General features: G+C 43.9%; 1 protein-coding gene across 2 annotated transcripts in view; it reads left to right on the top strand.

Annotated features, from left to right (window-relative positions):
• The window catches only part of CACNB2 (calcium voltage-gated channel auxiliary subunit beta 2), a 275,681-nt gene that overhangs the window by 24,120 nt on the left and 235,858 nt on the right, over positions 1-15,703 (top strand). For both annotated transcript variants that reach the window (XM_083189322.1, XM_083189324.1), the window contains exon 2: positions 4,568-4,660. In XM_083189322.1, coding sequence (XP_083045448.1) covers positions 4,568-4,660 — 93 coding nt within the window. The remainder of the gene's footprint in view (positions 1-4,567; positions 4,661-15,703) is intronic.

Raw genomic sequence — 15,703 nt, 5'->3', positions numbered from 1 at the left:
TGGAGTCCAGCCTCAGCCCAGTAAAACCGCTGGTAAAATTGGCACTGAGCCGTTTTCCTGATGCTTTGCATATGCCTAGTGGGAAAATGGCCTCCGTATTAATTCCCCAGAGACATGTGCAGTAAACTCAGTGCTAAAATCTGCTAGCTCAAAGTAGTAACACAGGCATCTACATAAATAATACCCCTTTCAGACAGAAAAATCCCAAAAACACAGGTATTTCCCGGATACAAAAACCCGGGTAGAACTAGGCAGCAAGGTGCTGACCCCCTTTCACACAGGAGCAAAAACCCGGGTATTTCCCGTGTCGACCCCTTTCACACAGAAGCCGGATTTTTCCTGCAAAACTCTGTGTGTCATAAGAAAAGGACAGTTTTAAAGGCACACAGAGATGAGGTCATCAAAAGTGGGTGGTGACTGCTCACTGCATTGCATTAACCATGGCATGACACAAGGATATGTTGTAAACAAGTTTTATTGTTTTTATATACTGGAAGGTACATGTTACCTCACATGGCTGTCAGTATATTTGCAATGTTTGAGTACACTGTGGCATCTTTGACTGTCCCAGTCATCTGCCGATATCCTCCTTCCCTCTCACTGCCAGCAGCTCTCACCTCTTGCTTCTACCAGTGGGCCATGCTGTCCTTTCTTCAGCTCCCTAATGACCTCAGAGGCCAGCCCCATTGCCATGCCTTCCCAGTCAATCAGAGAGGCCCATCCTCACAACCAATCAGCCAGCACCCCACCAGGAGAGCCAATCAGTGCCTAACAATGTGTAATAATCCCAAGAACCTGGGTCGTTTCCTTTCAGACAGCCGGCGACCCGGGTTTTTGGAAAACAGACCCAGGAAAAACCCAGGTAAATTCCTGGGTTGAAGTCCTGGCATTTTAGACCCGGGTTGACCCTATCAGACAGAAAAAAAACCCGGGTCTACCCTCCTGGACCAGGGAAATTCCCGTGTCTTTTTTTTCTGTCTGAAAGGGGTATAATAAAGTTGTAGTATTTTTTTGTCTGTTCATTCTGGCATCATGCAGAAATTGGTTAAATTTGGGTGGCGTTTTCACCTTTTTTACAAGTCGAATCTGCATTGTGAACAACAGGCGCAAAATTGTAGCATCTGCTGCCTTTTTTTGACAATCTGCATACACGGGTTTTCTGACTATCGGAAAATTTCCAACAGTCGGGAATATTGAAAAGGTCAAATGTAAATCCAACCTACTCTTGTTGAAAAAATGCCGATATCTCTGACTGTCGGAAATACCTGCTTACATTGAATTCCCCCTTAGGACCCTTTCACACTGCACCTCGGCCCCAGGTTGTTACCAGGTAACTGAGGTAACGACCTGGGTCGAGGTGCGATGTGAAAGTACCAAACCTTATAACCCGGGTTGACCGACCCGGCAATTCCACCCGGGTTAATTGAAGGGTTAAACTCAGGTCGCACTCTGTATAATGGACGACCCGAGTTTAATGTGAAGTTGCTTGATCCGGGTCAGGGCTGGGTCAGACACGGCTTTGTGATGTGAAAGCAGCAGTAGAAAGATACTGAGGTATGTATTATCTGGATGTGACGTTAGGAAAATGAGCAATAATGGAAAAAAACATTCTTTACTCTCCAAAATTACTATACTGTATGTATATACTTCTGTGGACTGTCTTAGACGGCATTTTTTTTTTAAAAGACTTCCACACAAGCGAAGACGCGGATAAACGCTAGTTCCTAATAATCCCCTGCTGGTGTGACATTGGGACCCATTGTGGCGCCATATAAAAAATAATACAATTATTTATGTGTTACACCTCAAGGTGACTGGAATCAGAATTTAATTGGTTGCTACGGGCAACTTCTCCATTATATTTCTAAGTTGTGGTACAGCTAGTTACACCTATGCCTCAATTACGGAGAAGGCGGCAGAGCTGAGTTGCACTTTAGGGAAACATATACACAGCTAGTACTGCTTATATTAATATATGGCAAACATGGAATAGACAGAACAAAGCCAGAGAGATAAAGGTGTATCTTCCATATGCCTGGCAGGTAAATGAAAGTAATCTGAAGTTGGAAACCGCTCGTATGTTCTTCCCTTTGGCAGATGTCACAAGCCCCTGTCACTGTAACATTAAGCTGTAGTCCAGGATAATCTTTAGTTATTTATCAGACCCACCATGGAATGTTGAGTGTGTCCCGCATACCAAGCTGTCTACATCTCCAACTGACTGGCTATCAGGTGTCCCTGTCACCTCCTGGTAGCAGCAACAAGCCAGTGTCACACGCATGTACTAATCCTACAGTTATCCCCGGACCTGTCATGCTGACTGCTACTGGCATTACACCAATGGTTCCCTGTGCAGCAATGGGCTGATACTGGACATTATGGGGGTCATTCAGGTTCATTCGTCAGAGACCATCGAATGATTTCTCCTGCTACATGCACTTGCGAGGGGATGTGTCTTCGTAACGCATAAACTTGAATGGCAGCGAGAGGAAACAGCGGCGGGGAGGAGTATTCGACGGGGCAACATTACAGTGACTCTGTAAGCTGCGAGTGTTGCAGGTGGGGCGGATGTAACATGTGCAGAGAGAGTTAGAATTGGGTGAGTTATTTTGTTTCTGTGCAGGGTAAATACTGGCTGCAATATTTTTACACTGCAATATAGATATCAGTTTGAAATACACCCCCCACCCAAATCTAACTCTCTCTGCACGTTACATCTGCCCCAGCTGCAGTGCACATCGTTTTGTCCATTAGCAAACCAAGGACCTGATTCTGATTGAGTCCCATGTAAAGCCGCCCCGCCGAATACCCCCCACAAATGATTTCTCCTGTCAGTGGAGACTGACTTATATTTGCGGGTGCTAGGACGAAGACAGGGCTGGCGGCTAACGTCATGTGATGTCATCTGCCTGCCCCCAGCAGACTCTGTCCCGCCCGCATCCCCATGGGAACGCATAGCGTTTTCATGGGGACACCCATGAAATGCTGGGCGTTCCCATGGCAAAGCGCCGCCCTTGTCCCTCCCTCCTCGCTGCGAACCACCAGGCCACACAGTAAATCTCCTAGGCCGTTTGCATTCGGGGTTTACATATGCACAGATCCCGACCAACGGGGCAGGGGCCGAATTCGGTTCTCTAAAAGTGAACCAGAATCCTCCCCCAAATGGGCTTTGTGAATGAACCTGAATAATGCCTCATGTCCGTTATTTCACATATCCCACAATCATTCACTGTCATTAAACGTTTCATTGAGACTGATAAAAAGTCCTATTCCTGCCATGTAAGGGACATCTGATCACTCCTTTTACAGCAGATGTCTATGCCATGACACGGCCTACATCACCTATTTATGACTCACACCCACGTGGTTCCTTGTGAAAGACGTTCAACCGCACAATCACCGTGTAAATTAATGCAGGACCAGGTATTCTAGAACAGGGGTCCTCAAACTATTTTGCTCTGGGACCCCATCAGACAATAAAAATAATGACGGGACCCCAGCAACTTAGTGCAGAAGGTCATCAGATTCACATCACGTGTGGTCAGCAGACAGCACATACATGGCTGCATTGTAGAGGCACAACATGATGGGAGGAGTCTAATGTACCATAACCCATCACATGACATGTGTAGCCAGCAGGCAGCACATACATGGCAGCATTGTGGAGGCACAAAGTGATGGGAGGAGTCTAATATACCATAACCCATCACATCACATGTGTAGTCAGCAGACAGCACATACATGGCAGCATTGTGGAGGCACAGAGTGATGGGAGGAGTCTGATATACCATAACCCATCACATCACATGTGTAGTCAGCAGACAGCACATACATGGCAGCATTGTGGAGGCACAGAGTGATGGGAGGAGTCTGATATACCATAACCCATCACATCACACGTGTAGTCAGCAGACAGCACATACATGGCAGCATTGTGGAGGCACAGAGTGATGGGAGGAGTCTGATATACCATAACCCATCACATCACACGTGTAGTCAGCAGACAGCCCATACATGGCAGCATTGTGGAGGCACAGAGTGATGGGAGGAGTCTAAAATAACAAACAATTAAACAGACTTTTCAGACTCCTTGAATCACTGGCTGAGATTAGGAAAGTCATCAGCCTGATGGTCAGCAACATTGAGTCGCGACCCCATGCTGAGAAGGTCGGGACCCACTTTGGGGTCAGGACCCACAGTTTGAGAACCGCTGTTCTAGACACTTGTTACAGGCTGTTGTAGTTGGCTGAGGTTTGAGTGCTGATTTGTAATACTGCAGGCTTCTAAGTCAGCAGCGGTAAAGACGGGGGCTGGCTGCACAGCTTCTAGGCATGAATTCATTGTGTAACCCATTTATACATAAGTGTTGTTCATGGGAGAAGGATTCTATGTGTTTACATCTTCCTTCCTCTCTCCCTCCCTTGTAATATACAATATATTTTCATGTTCTTTAAAAAAAAAAAAAAAATCAGGATATATAAAGTGTGAATTTCGAACTGTGCAGCAGAGGAAGACGATTATCCAAGTTAAATTAACGAGACTTGCATTGTTTTGTATTGTTTTGCAGACCTATGGAAAAGGAGCCAGGCGGAAAAACCGATTCAAGGGATCGGATGGGAGCACGTCCTCTGACACTACCTCAAACAGCTTTGTGCGCCAGGTAATGGGACTTTACTATGCTACCAAACTCATTGATTGTTTCTCAAAAATTTTGGCTATGAGTTCAAATAACCAAGTCACCTGCACATGCGGCAGACAGTTTGGAGGTTGGGTACAATAAGCATCAGGTGCAGTCTGCCAATTTACAGGGAACCAGTGACATCACTGACTAAAACAAGGGGCTCATAAGTCTGACTAATATCCATAGAGTACTGTCTCCTAGTGAACTCAAGGGCTGAATGCTTATCAGTTGACTTTGAACTATGGAACCCCCTACTGTGTGCATGTAACAGGTACAATTTAAGTTGTTTACAACTTAACCTACAAACCTCTTTGGAGCTTTACTTACTATGTAAAATGTCTTCCAAGATTCTCCCTCACTGGGGGTAGATTTATTAAGCTCGGTGAAGTGATAGTGTCTGGTTTTTATCACTGGCCAATCAGCTCCTGCCTGTCATTTTTCAAACCAAGCCTGTAAGTTCACAGGTAGGAGCTGATTGGCCGGTGATAAAAAAACAGACAGTTTATCACTTCACCGAGCTTAATAATTCTGCCCCGTCTTGTGGCATTGTAGCTGTTTCCACAGCTGTTTGCTTATGTTGTTTATTGAGCTATCATATGCTGCACATGGTTTTTCATCAGTACATTTAGATTGTCCACCTAGTGTGCTCCAAGATGTCTTCTTAAGGCCCCCAAACACTATGCGAAATGGGCATGATTTCACCCGATTCGGATGAATCGGGCCATGAAATTATCCCAAATCGCACTTGTAGACATCCAGATCCGATGCGCGGTCCCATGCACATCGGATCGGAGTTGGGAGGTCGGACGGGCTGCACATAAGATTTGCTAAATTTTATGTGCAGCCCGGAGCCATGCGGGGGACGGCAGCGGGAGGGGGATGCTGACTAATAGACAGCCGGGCGGAGGGAACAGGGGGAGGTGGCGTAGGGAGCCGGGCAGGTGAGGAAGCTGTTGCCCTCTGACTCAGAGTGCCAACGGGAGCAGGGCGCCCGGCACTGGGCAGGAGAAGAAGATGGTGCCGGGCAGCGGCGGGAGGAGCAGAGCACTTGAAGAAAAAAAGCCCATACAGATGAATAGGAAGCCATTGATTGGCTTAGACCTCTCTTATGTAGCTTTCACATCACATAAAACATTTTGAAACGTTTTGAAAAACTGTAATTTTAAATGGTATTTTAAACGGGTCTAGTGTTCATATTGCAGCAGATTACCATTTAAAAATACAGTTTAAGTACCATTCACATCACCAGTCAAGCCGTTTAACCTCTGAACACGTTTCTACCCACAGCTTATTTCCTGGTTCAGGGAAGGGACACAAGACAAGGGACAGCCTATCACAGTGCTCTAACCTTTATTTTTTACTAAATACCATTTCAGTGCCATTAATGCCCCTTTCAGACCGCACTTTAAAAACGGTATATTGCCGTTTTTTTACCGTTTTAAAACGGTAATGTGTGCGGTCTGAAAGGTGCAGGACCACTTAACCGGTTAGAAAAAAACGTTTTTTCTAACCGGTTAAAATGCAGGGTCCTACCCGTTTCAGAACCGGTATTTTAGGCTCAAAATCGGTTCTGAAACGGTATTTAGGACCCAGCTAATGAGCTGGGTCCTAAATTCAGCACAGTGAATACTTAATGAGCGCTCATTAAGTATTCACAGCACTGGAGCCCCCCCCCGCGCGCGCGTCGACACCTCCCGTGCGCGTGTCGACGCCCCCCCCCCCCCCCCCCGTGTCGACTTACCCCGTGCCGGTATCTCCGTTGTGGTTCCCGGCACTGCAGCTCAGTATGCTCGGAAAGCACTTATGAAAAAAAGTGTCTTTCAGAAAATGGCTGCCCCCATACGAAAGACAGTTTTTTTAAACAGGGTTTCCTATGGGGCAGCCATTTTCTGGAAGACACTTTTTTCATAAGTGCTTTCCGAGCATACTGAGCTGCAGTGCCGGGATCCACAACGGAGGTACCGGCACGGGGTAAGTCGACACGGGGGGGGCGCCGACACGCGGGGGGGGTCGTCATGCGCGGGGGCGTCGACACGCTCTCGGTCGACACGCGCGAGGGGGGGGGGGGAGGAGGGGGGAGGAGGGGGGAGCTGCACGGAGGGGAGGGCTGAAGGCTGCACTGGCTTTGACCCTGTGTTTGGAAAGTTTCCAAAAACGGGTCTGCCAGTGTCAAAAAATCGGCACTTAAACGGTAATATACCGTTTAAGTGCTGCGGTGTGAAAGGGGTTTTATCTGGCAGACCCGTTTTTGGAAACGTTTCCAAATACAGGGTCAAAGCCAGAGATGCGGTCTGAAAGCAGCATCAGACAGCACAAAAAACGGCTCTGAATTGGCTTTAAAACGGGTAGGACTCTGCTTTTTAAACGTGTTGAAATACCAGTTAACTTTAAATGGTATTTCAACTATGACACTTTCACACTGCAGCCTTAAACGTTTTAAAAGGCAAAAAAACGGCAATATACCGTTTTAAAAGTGTGATGTGAAAGCTACATTAGTCAATCAACTCTCACTGCCCATGTTACATCAGCCCCACCTGCAGTGCATATGGTTTTGTCCATTGGAGAGTGATTGTGCCTTTGCGATTGAACCAGAGTAACCCCTTAAGTACTGTAGAATAGTATTATACTATTCATATGGGTATTATGTGGTGCTTCTAGCCCCAAACTCCTTGCCCATAGCAACATCCCATCTGAAATAAAACTCCCATCTTAGTAAATAAAGCCCCTTGTGTGCCATTCTTCTACTTGTAGCATTCAGCATGGAGAACCAGTTTCTATTTTGGCATTCTCTTCTCCTGTATTTCCCTGAGCACTTTGTCATAACGATACTAAACTGGGAACGCCGGAACATTGGCCTGGCAGGAACTCTATTTTGGGAGCATGTTATTTAATGGTTTTCTCAATTAAAAATCCTTCTATTTCCCATGTACTCTGTGGTCATTATAGAACAGCTTCAGTACAGAATACACTTGACCTCGGCTGACAGTCAAATCATTTCTTGCAGTAATAATACATGTATAAATGGCCGTTACATTATATAATTCTCTAGGCTGGAATGATTGAATAACTGTATTCGTATATGTTAGAATAGAGATATTATACTTTAGCTGCTGTACTATGGCCCTTATTCAGATGATCTGATCGCAGTACAAATTTGTTTGGAAAATGGGCAAAACCATGTGCACTGCAGGCGGGGCAGATGTAACATGTACAGAGAGAGTTAGTTTTGTGTCAGTTATTTTGTTTCTGTGCAGGGTAAATACTGCCTGCATTATTTTTACACTGCAATTTAGATTTCAGTTTCAACACAACTTGCCCAAATCTATCTCTCTCTGCACATGTTACATCTGCCCCACCTGCAGCGCACATGTTTTTTGATTTTTAACTCTTTATTGTGAATACAGCGAGGGCATGTAATGTGAAGGGCACTATAATGTTACGTTAGGAGAACTAATGTGGCGCAATATGAAATTAAGGCACTATAGTGTGGCGTAATATGAACTGGGGCACTGTAGCATGCCATAATTTGAACTGCAGGGCACTCATGTGGCACAGTATAAACGAGCCATTGTAATATGGCTTAACAGAAACTGGGGACACTGTAAGTGATAATGTGAATTGGGGAAACTGTGTGGCATAATGTGTACTGGCAACATTACAATGTGACATAATGTGAACTAGAGTTCTGGTAACTTCACTGGCAGAGTGTTTATTCTGTAAATGGTATTTGTACTACAATGCTTAACCGCACATTTATTTAATGCGACCAGTGAGTTTGCGGCACAGTAGTCCTGAGGACCCTGCTGTGACTCCAATTTACTATACAGGCTTGGAACTTGTTTCATTCGCTACTTTGTGAGTCTGGGAGCATGTAAGCAATTACAGAAGGAGAACTGTATGGTGATGTGTCTGTACAGTTCTCCAAGGGAATTTAGAACTAAACTGTCTCCAATCTACTTTACAAGATGGGGTCACAAGGAAGGGGATGTGAGACTAGAACTGTACACAGAAGCAAGACAAATATAGATAAGAAAGGAAAAAAAAACCATGAGACAAAGGAAACAGGCATAAAGGATACTCTTTAGTGACACAGGACAAGACTGAAGGAGTAAATAGATACAAGGGGTTACAGTCAGAAAAGAAAAGCCAGAGACGACAGGGTAGAAATCAGCGGCGTAACTATAGCACCACAGCCCCCGCCACCGCGGGGGGGGGGGGGGGGTGCTGTGCATGTGGGGGCACCGGGGGCTGCGGTGCTATAGTTAAACCCCCCCTCAATCCCCCGCAGACTTACCTATCGCGCTGGTCCCGGCGGCTCCGTTCTTCTGCTGAGGACCACCACAAAATGGCCGCCCCCATATAGCACACAGTTCTCTGAAACTGTCTGCTGTATGGGGGCGGCCATTTTCTGGTGGTCCTCAGCAGAAGAACAGAACCGCCGGGACCAGCGCGATAGGTAAGGCTGTGGGGGATTGAGGGGGGTTTGCATGGGCGGCGGGGCGCTGGGGTAGGGGTGCTTGGCGGGGTGGCGACGGGGGGGGGGGGCAAAACGTAGCTACGCCACTGGTAGAAATGGAGGAGGAAAGCTAGAGAACAGTGGGGCCAGACTAGGTACAATGCCGGAAACCAACCAAAGAGTGGTATCCAATCCTTGGGTCGACAATGTCTAAGTCGAAAGTCACTAGGTCGACCACTATTGGTTGACAGTGACTAGACCGACACAAGCTTTAGGTCAACAGGGACATGATCGACATTAAAAAGGTCGACAAACGTTTTTCATGTTTTTTTATTTTTTTTGTTTAGACCGAATTGGTTTATACTTTACTATCCAAGCGGGCATAGAGTTAGATAATACTAGTGTGCTGAGCAAGGTTTGGCACTGTGCCCAAAGCATGGCGAGCGCAGCAAGCCATGCGAGAGTACGTGGTACACTTATACAGTGTCCATGACGACGTAGACACAAAAACCGTGAAAAATTTGTGTCAACCTTTTGAGTGTCAACCATGTCAACCTAAAGCATGTGTTGACCTTCTGTCACTGTCGACCTACGGAATGTTGACCATTCTTAGATGTTGACCTAGTCACTGTCAACCAATAGTGGTCAACCTAGATGTTGTTGACCTATTATCCCAGAACTCTGAATGGGAAGGACAGAGACAAGGTGTGACAAACTCTTGGTGAAGGCCAGAGACAACGGGTGACATACTCACAGACACTGCAAGGGACAAGGCACGAACGTCTGAAGAGCAAGACCGGAGACAAGGATGATAGACTGACAGGGAAGGCCGGGGACAATGCATGAATGTCTGAAGAGGAAGGCTGGAGACAAGGGGATGATAGACTGAAAGGGAAGGCTGGAGACAAAGGGGACTAAACTGCAGGAAAAGACAGGCGACACTGGGAAAACCAGAGAGGCAAACATAATAACAGGCATCAACCCACATTTAGGCAATCAGATAGTTAAATGACAATAACAGGGAAATATTTCTGTGGGGTATAATGTCTCTTGTTTCCTGAAATTTACCAGAACAGAGAATGTTTTTGTGCGCACTGCATAATATATTGGCCATTACTGGCAATAATATTCCATTAACAATCATTGATTGCATTTAATGGGCATTTGGCTGTGTTATATATAATTACTGTAATTCTAATGTGTCTAGTCATTAGTATGAGCCTTTTTGTGGCGTGGAGCAATACTCAGCCTAGATGTGGTGCATGTGATGTCACTGCTTCCTAGCGAAATCATAGGCTGCATTCCCCCGAACGTTGGATCACGCCACAGAATGGACTCTGTTTATCAGATGTGTTTGCTTTAATATTCCTTCCCTAATTGTGCCTGGCACAAAGTAATGTATATGATGGAAATAGTTACATACTAAACTTTTTAATGTTCTGTATGAGAGACGCCCAATAGCAAAAGACAGGACAGATTAATCCTGTAACTTCTATTATTTGGATAACACAATAGTGCAGTAATTGTCTGAAACATATAATACAAAAGACATCCATCAACCTGCAGCCTTAAGGGGTGTACACATGGTGAGATGTTGGCAGGAGATTTTGACTAGGTAGTCAAAATCTCCTAGAAGGTTAGCCAAAATCTCCCTATTTTTCTCCTGCTTAGTCAATATTGTCTAGCATAGATTGCTTAGCATTGATTGACTGTGCAGGCAAGGCATTACATTCATAAATATGTATATGTTACATTTATGAATGTTTTGATTGGTCATTAACCATGAGAGTTTATCAATTACATACTGTTATCCTTAAGGCATACCTCCCAACTGTCCCGCTTATCGCGGGAATGTCCCGGTATTTTGGGACATTCCCGTGTCCCTCCCGCCGCCGGCAGTGTCCGGTGGCGGGGGGTGGGGCAGTTGTGAGTTCCCCCTGTCATCCGTGAATAGACGTTGTGCGCATGCGCACAGAGCCTATTCTTGTAGGCAGAGGGGCTGGGGGCTGGCCAGCAGCTCGCAGAGCTGCTGGGCATGCCCCCACCGCGGAGTGAAACAGGGGCGTGGCCTCGTGGCAGAGTATAGGACACTCCCCCTTTTCGGTAGGCCATGCCCCCTTTCTGATAAACCACACCCAAAAAAAATTGCCGCGCACCCTGTCCCTCCCCAGCGTCTATGGAAATTGGGAGGTATGCTTAAGGTCTCATATATAATACTGTAGCATTAAAAAACCAACAGGAGTTAGGAGGTCCTGCTCCATTTTAACCCAAGTTCATAATGTTCAATAGTTCACTGGGTGACAGAGGCAGAGGGTGACGGGGAAATACAATGGTTGACAGGAAGAGGGTGACAGGGGCAGCGGTGGGCCCTCTTTTTGTCGCTACAGCCTCTATTTCTGCTGTTTCGGGAGAGTGCCAAGGGCAAGATCTGGAGAAAATGGACACTTCCTGACCTTTTTGGAAGAACACAGCAGCCAGCCGACGGTGTCGCAGGTGGTCGTATTCTGCATCCTAGTACACAGCAAGGATCACTAATGCAATTAAGAGACATCTACTTATACCAGACACCTTTTGCTGCATTACCATAGTAGAGTATTTCTCCTGCTTTCTATTAAGCAGAGCAATGCCACCTCCAGTATCCGGGTGGCTGACAAACAACATCTAGGACAATAGTCAATAGGGCAACAACATAAAAAGGTTGGACTTTATACTTTATGATCCACATTTTGGAACAAAGCATGGCAACACTTACTCAGGTGTTGACATTAATCCCAACAAAAAGGTGGAAAACTCACGTCAACCTTTTCGTGTGTAGACCTTTTCACCAGTGTTGACCTTATGCACGTTGACCTTTTGGTGTTGACCTACAGATTGTCGACCTAGACATTGTCAATCTGCTATACTACACCCGCCACCACCAAGAACATCTGAATTAGGCCCAGGGAGAAATGGTGTTCCATGTAATGGAGATAAGCAGGATCTATTATCGATGGGCCTACCGGTCTCCATTGCAGTTCAGCTCTTCCTTTAGTACTGTACTTCATCCTCTCTCTCTCTCTGTGGAGACACTGTCTGAGCAGTGCCGTTCTCTGTGATTCACACATCAGAGGTACAGAGCCAACCATTGAGGTGATTCCTTTATTTTCAAACCCGAACTCTTCTATAACCGTATAACTCTCATCACCTATTCATGGCCTATGCAAACAGGACACAGCAGAAGCTTGGGTGGAGTGATACACTGATCTTTATGTACAGTAACTCTTCATTTACAACATTAATTATGGAAGTGGAGAGAGATAAAGTGCCAGACAGAAGTTGTTTGGCTGGTACTTTATATCACTCCACTTTATCAATCTCCAACATCTTTATATTTATATGTGCATGCCCAGCCAGTTTTACTCCTCCTACTAACAATGGCAGTGCATGTCAGTATTAGTATATCAGTAGTTAGAGTGCCACATGTTTCTTACCCCTTAATTAACCAGTACATGTAAGAACATGAAATGTTATGTGTATTTTATGTGTAATTTTCATTGGTCCTCAGTGGAGGAAGGGTGGAATGCTCATTCTAGTCGAAGGTCCATGATTATACTATGGCTCAACTGGCAGCCTATTTCTCACTTCCAATAATACAGTATATTCAAAATTCCAGAGTAACAACATCTTTGTGGGCGATGGGCAAATATCTGCTAAAAATGCCAGCATCGCTCACATTTGTTATATAGATTCAAATAAAAATTTTTTGTGGGAAAAAAATCCTATATTTCCTATTTAAACAAAAAATTGAATTGCCAATTTTCACACATATTTTGACAAAAGTACTTGGCACACAAAGGGTTAAATACTATTTCTCAATAAATATCAAGGTACAGTGCTCATAGAATTAAAAAATAGAGGGTAAGAATTGCATATAGAAAAGTATATTTGGGGCAGTTATTTTTATTATTAATAATAATATAGAAAAATATGAACATTAGGGCGGAGTGAAAAAATTGAAATTGAGAAATTTAAAATCGACTAGTGTGGGAAAGTTGTGACTTGACCTGATTAAGAAACGTGCAAAAGCGTTTTGATCTGAGTCAACATCTTCTGTTCTGGCAAGAGAACTAAAGTTTCACTTCTTAGGTGAAAATAACGAAACCTATGAAGATGCTCTGATCTAGTTAAAATTATGTCAGGATGTCTTAGAATGGTTCATTAATATACTTTAGCATAGTAAAAAAGAGTACAAGCTTGTCCTAGTGCAAAGTGACTGACTTTGGCGATAAAAAAAAAAAACCCTGATAATTGACCCATTTTCATGGTCACAATTGGGAATATTGGTTTTCTCCTGAACGTTTTTTTTTTCCTGTAATTGAAGTGACCAAGAAAAAAAACTTGGGGCAAAAAATCAGGGTAAATACCTTTTGTTTGCCCTTAATAGAATAATGCACACCTGTGTTTTCTAATGTCCAACAAACTCTTTACTGAATGCTCCAGTAAGTTTAGTAAACAATGCATTACACACTGTTCTTTAGGTGCAGTATTTAAAACACTTGTTTATTGTCTTTACTTGTGGCAGTTTATTTTAAACATGAATTGGTCTGAAAAACAGTTTTGCATCCCCTATGCTGGGACCATGAATGGGCTGCATTACAGCATATAATTATGCCAAAGATAAGCCAATATATTAACAGTTAAGTACGTTGAAGTGTATAAGCAAATACATCTACTACTGTATCTATATAATCAGCTTTACTCCATGTGCTATTGTCCTGTTATATAGAAGTTTGGTAGGACATTACTAGTGAAAAGGTAATGAGGCTTTTCTGTGAACTGTTGTATCACTGGTTTTTGGCCCTTATTCAAACCTGATCGCAGTACAAATTTGTTTTCAAAATGGGCCAAAAAATGCTGCACTGCAGGTGGGGCAGATGTAACATGTTCAGAGAGAGTTAAATTTGGGTGGGGTATGTTGAAACTGAAATCTAAATTGTAGTGTAAAAATAATGCAGCCAGTATTTACCCTGTACAGAAACAAAATAACTCACACAAATGTAACTCTCTCTGCACATGTTACATCTGCCCCACCTACAGTGCAGCATTTTTTTTGCCCGTTTTGAGAACAAATTTGTACTGCGATCAGGTCTGATTAAGGGCCATTATGCAGTGTTATATTTCACACAGTGTCACTGAAATTCAATTTAGTGTATTTGTGCTTCTATTATAAACACGTTCAGGAGAAAACACACAATATTCCCAATTGTGACCATGAAAACGGGTCAGGTATCAGGGTTTCTCATTGGTTTCATTATTTGCACCTAAAAAGTGAAACTTTAGGTCTCTGGCCAGAACAGAAGATGTTGATTTAGATGAAAGCACTTTTGCACGTTTCTTATTCAGGTCAAGTCACAACTTTTCCACACTAGCCGATTCTGAATTTCTCAATTTCAATTTTTTCACTCCACCCTAATGAACATATCCAGGGACAGATGTTAAACGTAGATTAGTCCCTGCAGATCTGACTGTTGGCCTGATTCAGAGATAGACCATTTTATAGATTGCAGCTGCTGTGTGAAAATGTTCTAATAGCAGCAAAATCGGACACTTATTAATGCCTAGAATCCCCTTCTGCCCACTTGCGAGGCCACCCCCAGAATACAGGACTGCGCATTCGCAGGTGTGGCCCCCCCCCCCATCAGCACCTCACTTTAACACTTTCCATAAATAAGTATTACAATATGTAAGTGAACGTACCGTTTGACCATCCTGATCACTTGAGAGCTGCACTCTTTTGACACTGATTCTGAGTCATCCAACTCTTATCTACTTTATGAAAGCATAGACTGCAATAACAAGCCATTAAAATGATAACTATCTTTACTGAGATGTTCTACCTTGACAAGTTAAAAGGACTTAAAATAACAAAATGAAAGTGCGTGATTCGTTCTAAGCCACATGCTTCTGCCTTTTTAGGATCGCTGGGAAGCTTTTCCAGGATATTATGAAATTAGTTGTTGACAGGGTACAATGGCGGATGGCTTGGATGATTGTTCAGATTGTGGAGCAGATGTGATGATCTTGCGTTGCAGAGTGCATTTACTCCCTGTGTAAATAGATTTAAACACCTGATAAGGAACAGCTCTCCAACCCTCTCATTGTAGTGTCTGCTTGGCCAGTTTTACAGGCGCGGTATCAAATCAGTAAGGTTTTTATATACTGTATGTTGCATAAACTAATATATGAAACATTTTGCAGTGTGTTTCATTAGAAAATAATACAAACTCGGAGTAATTGCCTATCCAATTGCAAATGTGTGAAAACAGGATTTGCGTTATTCTTGCTGGCAAAACCGGTAAAAAGTTTATATGAAAATGGGGAAATGTGCCTGTACCCCCAAAGAAAGCTCAAATATTACAGGATACCAGTATAGGAAGTGTGTTAGTGGCCATAATAAAACAATTTTGGGTACTTACATTGTGTCAAATGCATTTTTATTAAAAAGTGAAAACAATTTGAAAAAACAATTTTTGTGTTAGCTAAAGTATATTCTTGTATATAATACATGTAACTGTGAAAGGGAAGGT

This window comes from Crinia signifera, chromosome 5 (assembly GCF_055691185.1).
Source record: "Crinia signifera chromosome 5, ASM5569118v1, whole genome shotgun sequence".
NCBI classification, from domain to species: Eukaryota; Metazoa; Chordata; class Amphibia; order Anura; family Myobatrachidae; genus Crinia; species Crinia signifera.
This window is presented reverse-complemented; position numbering and strand designations above follow the sequence as displayed.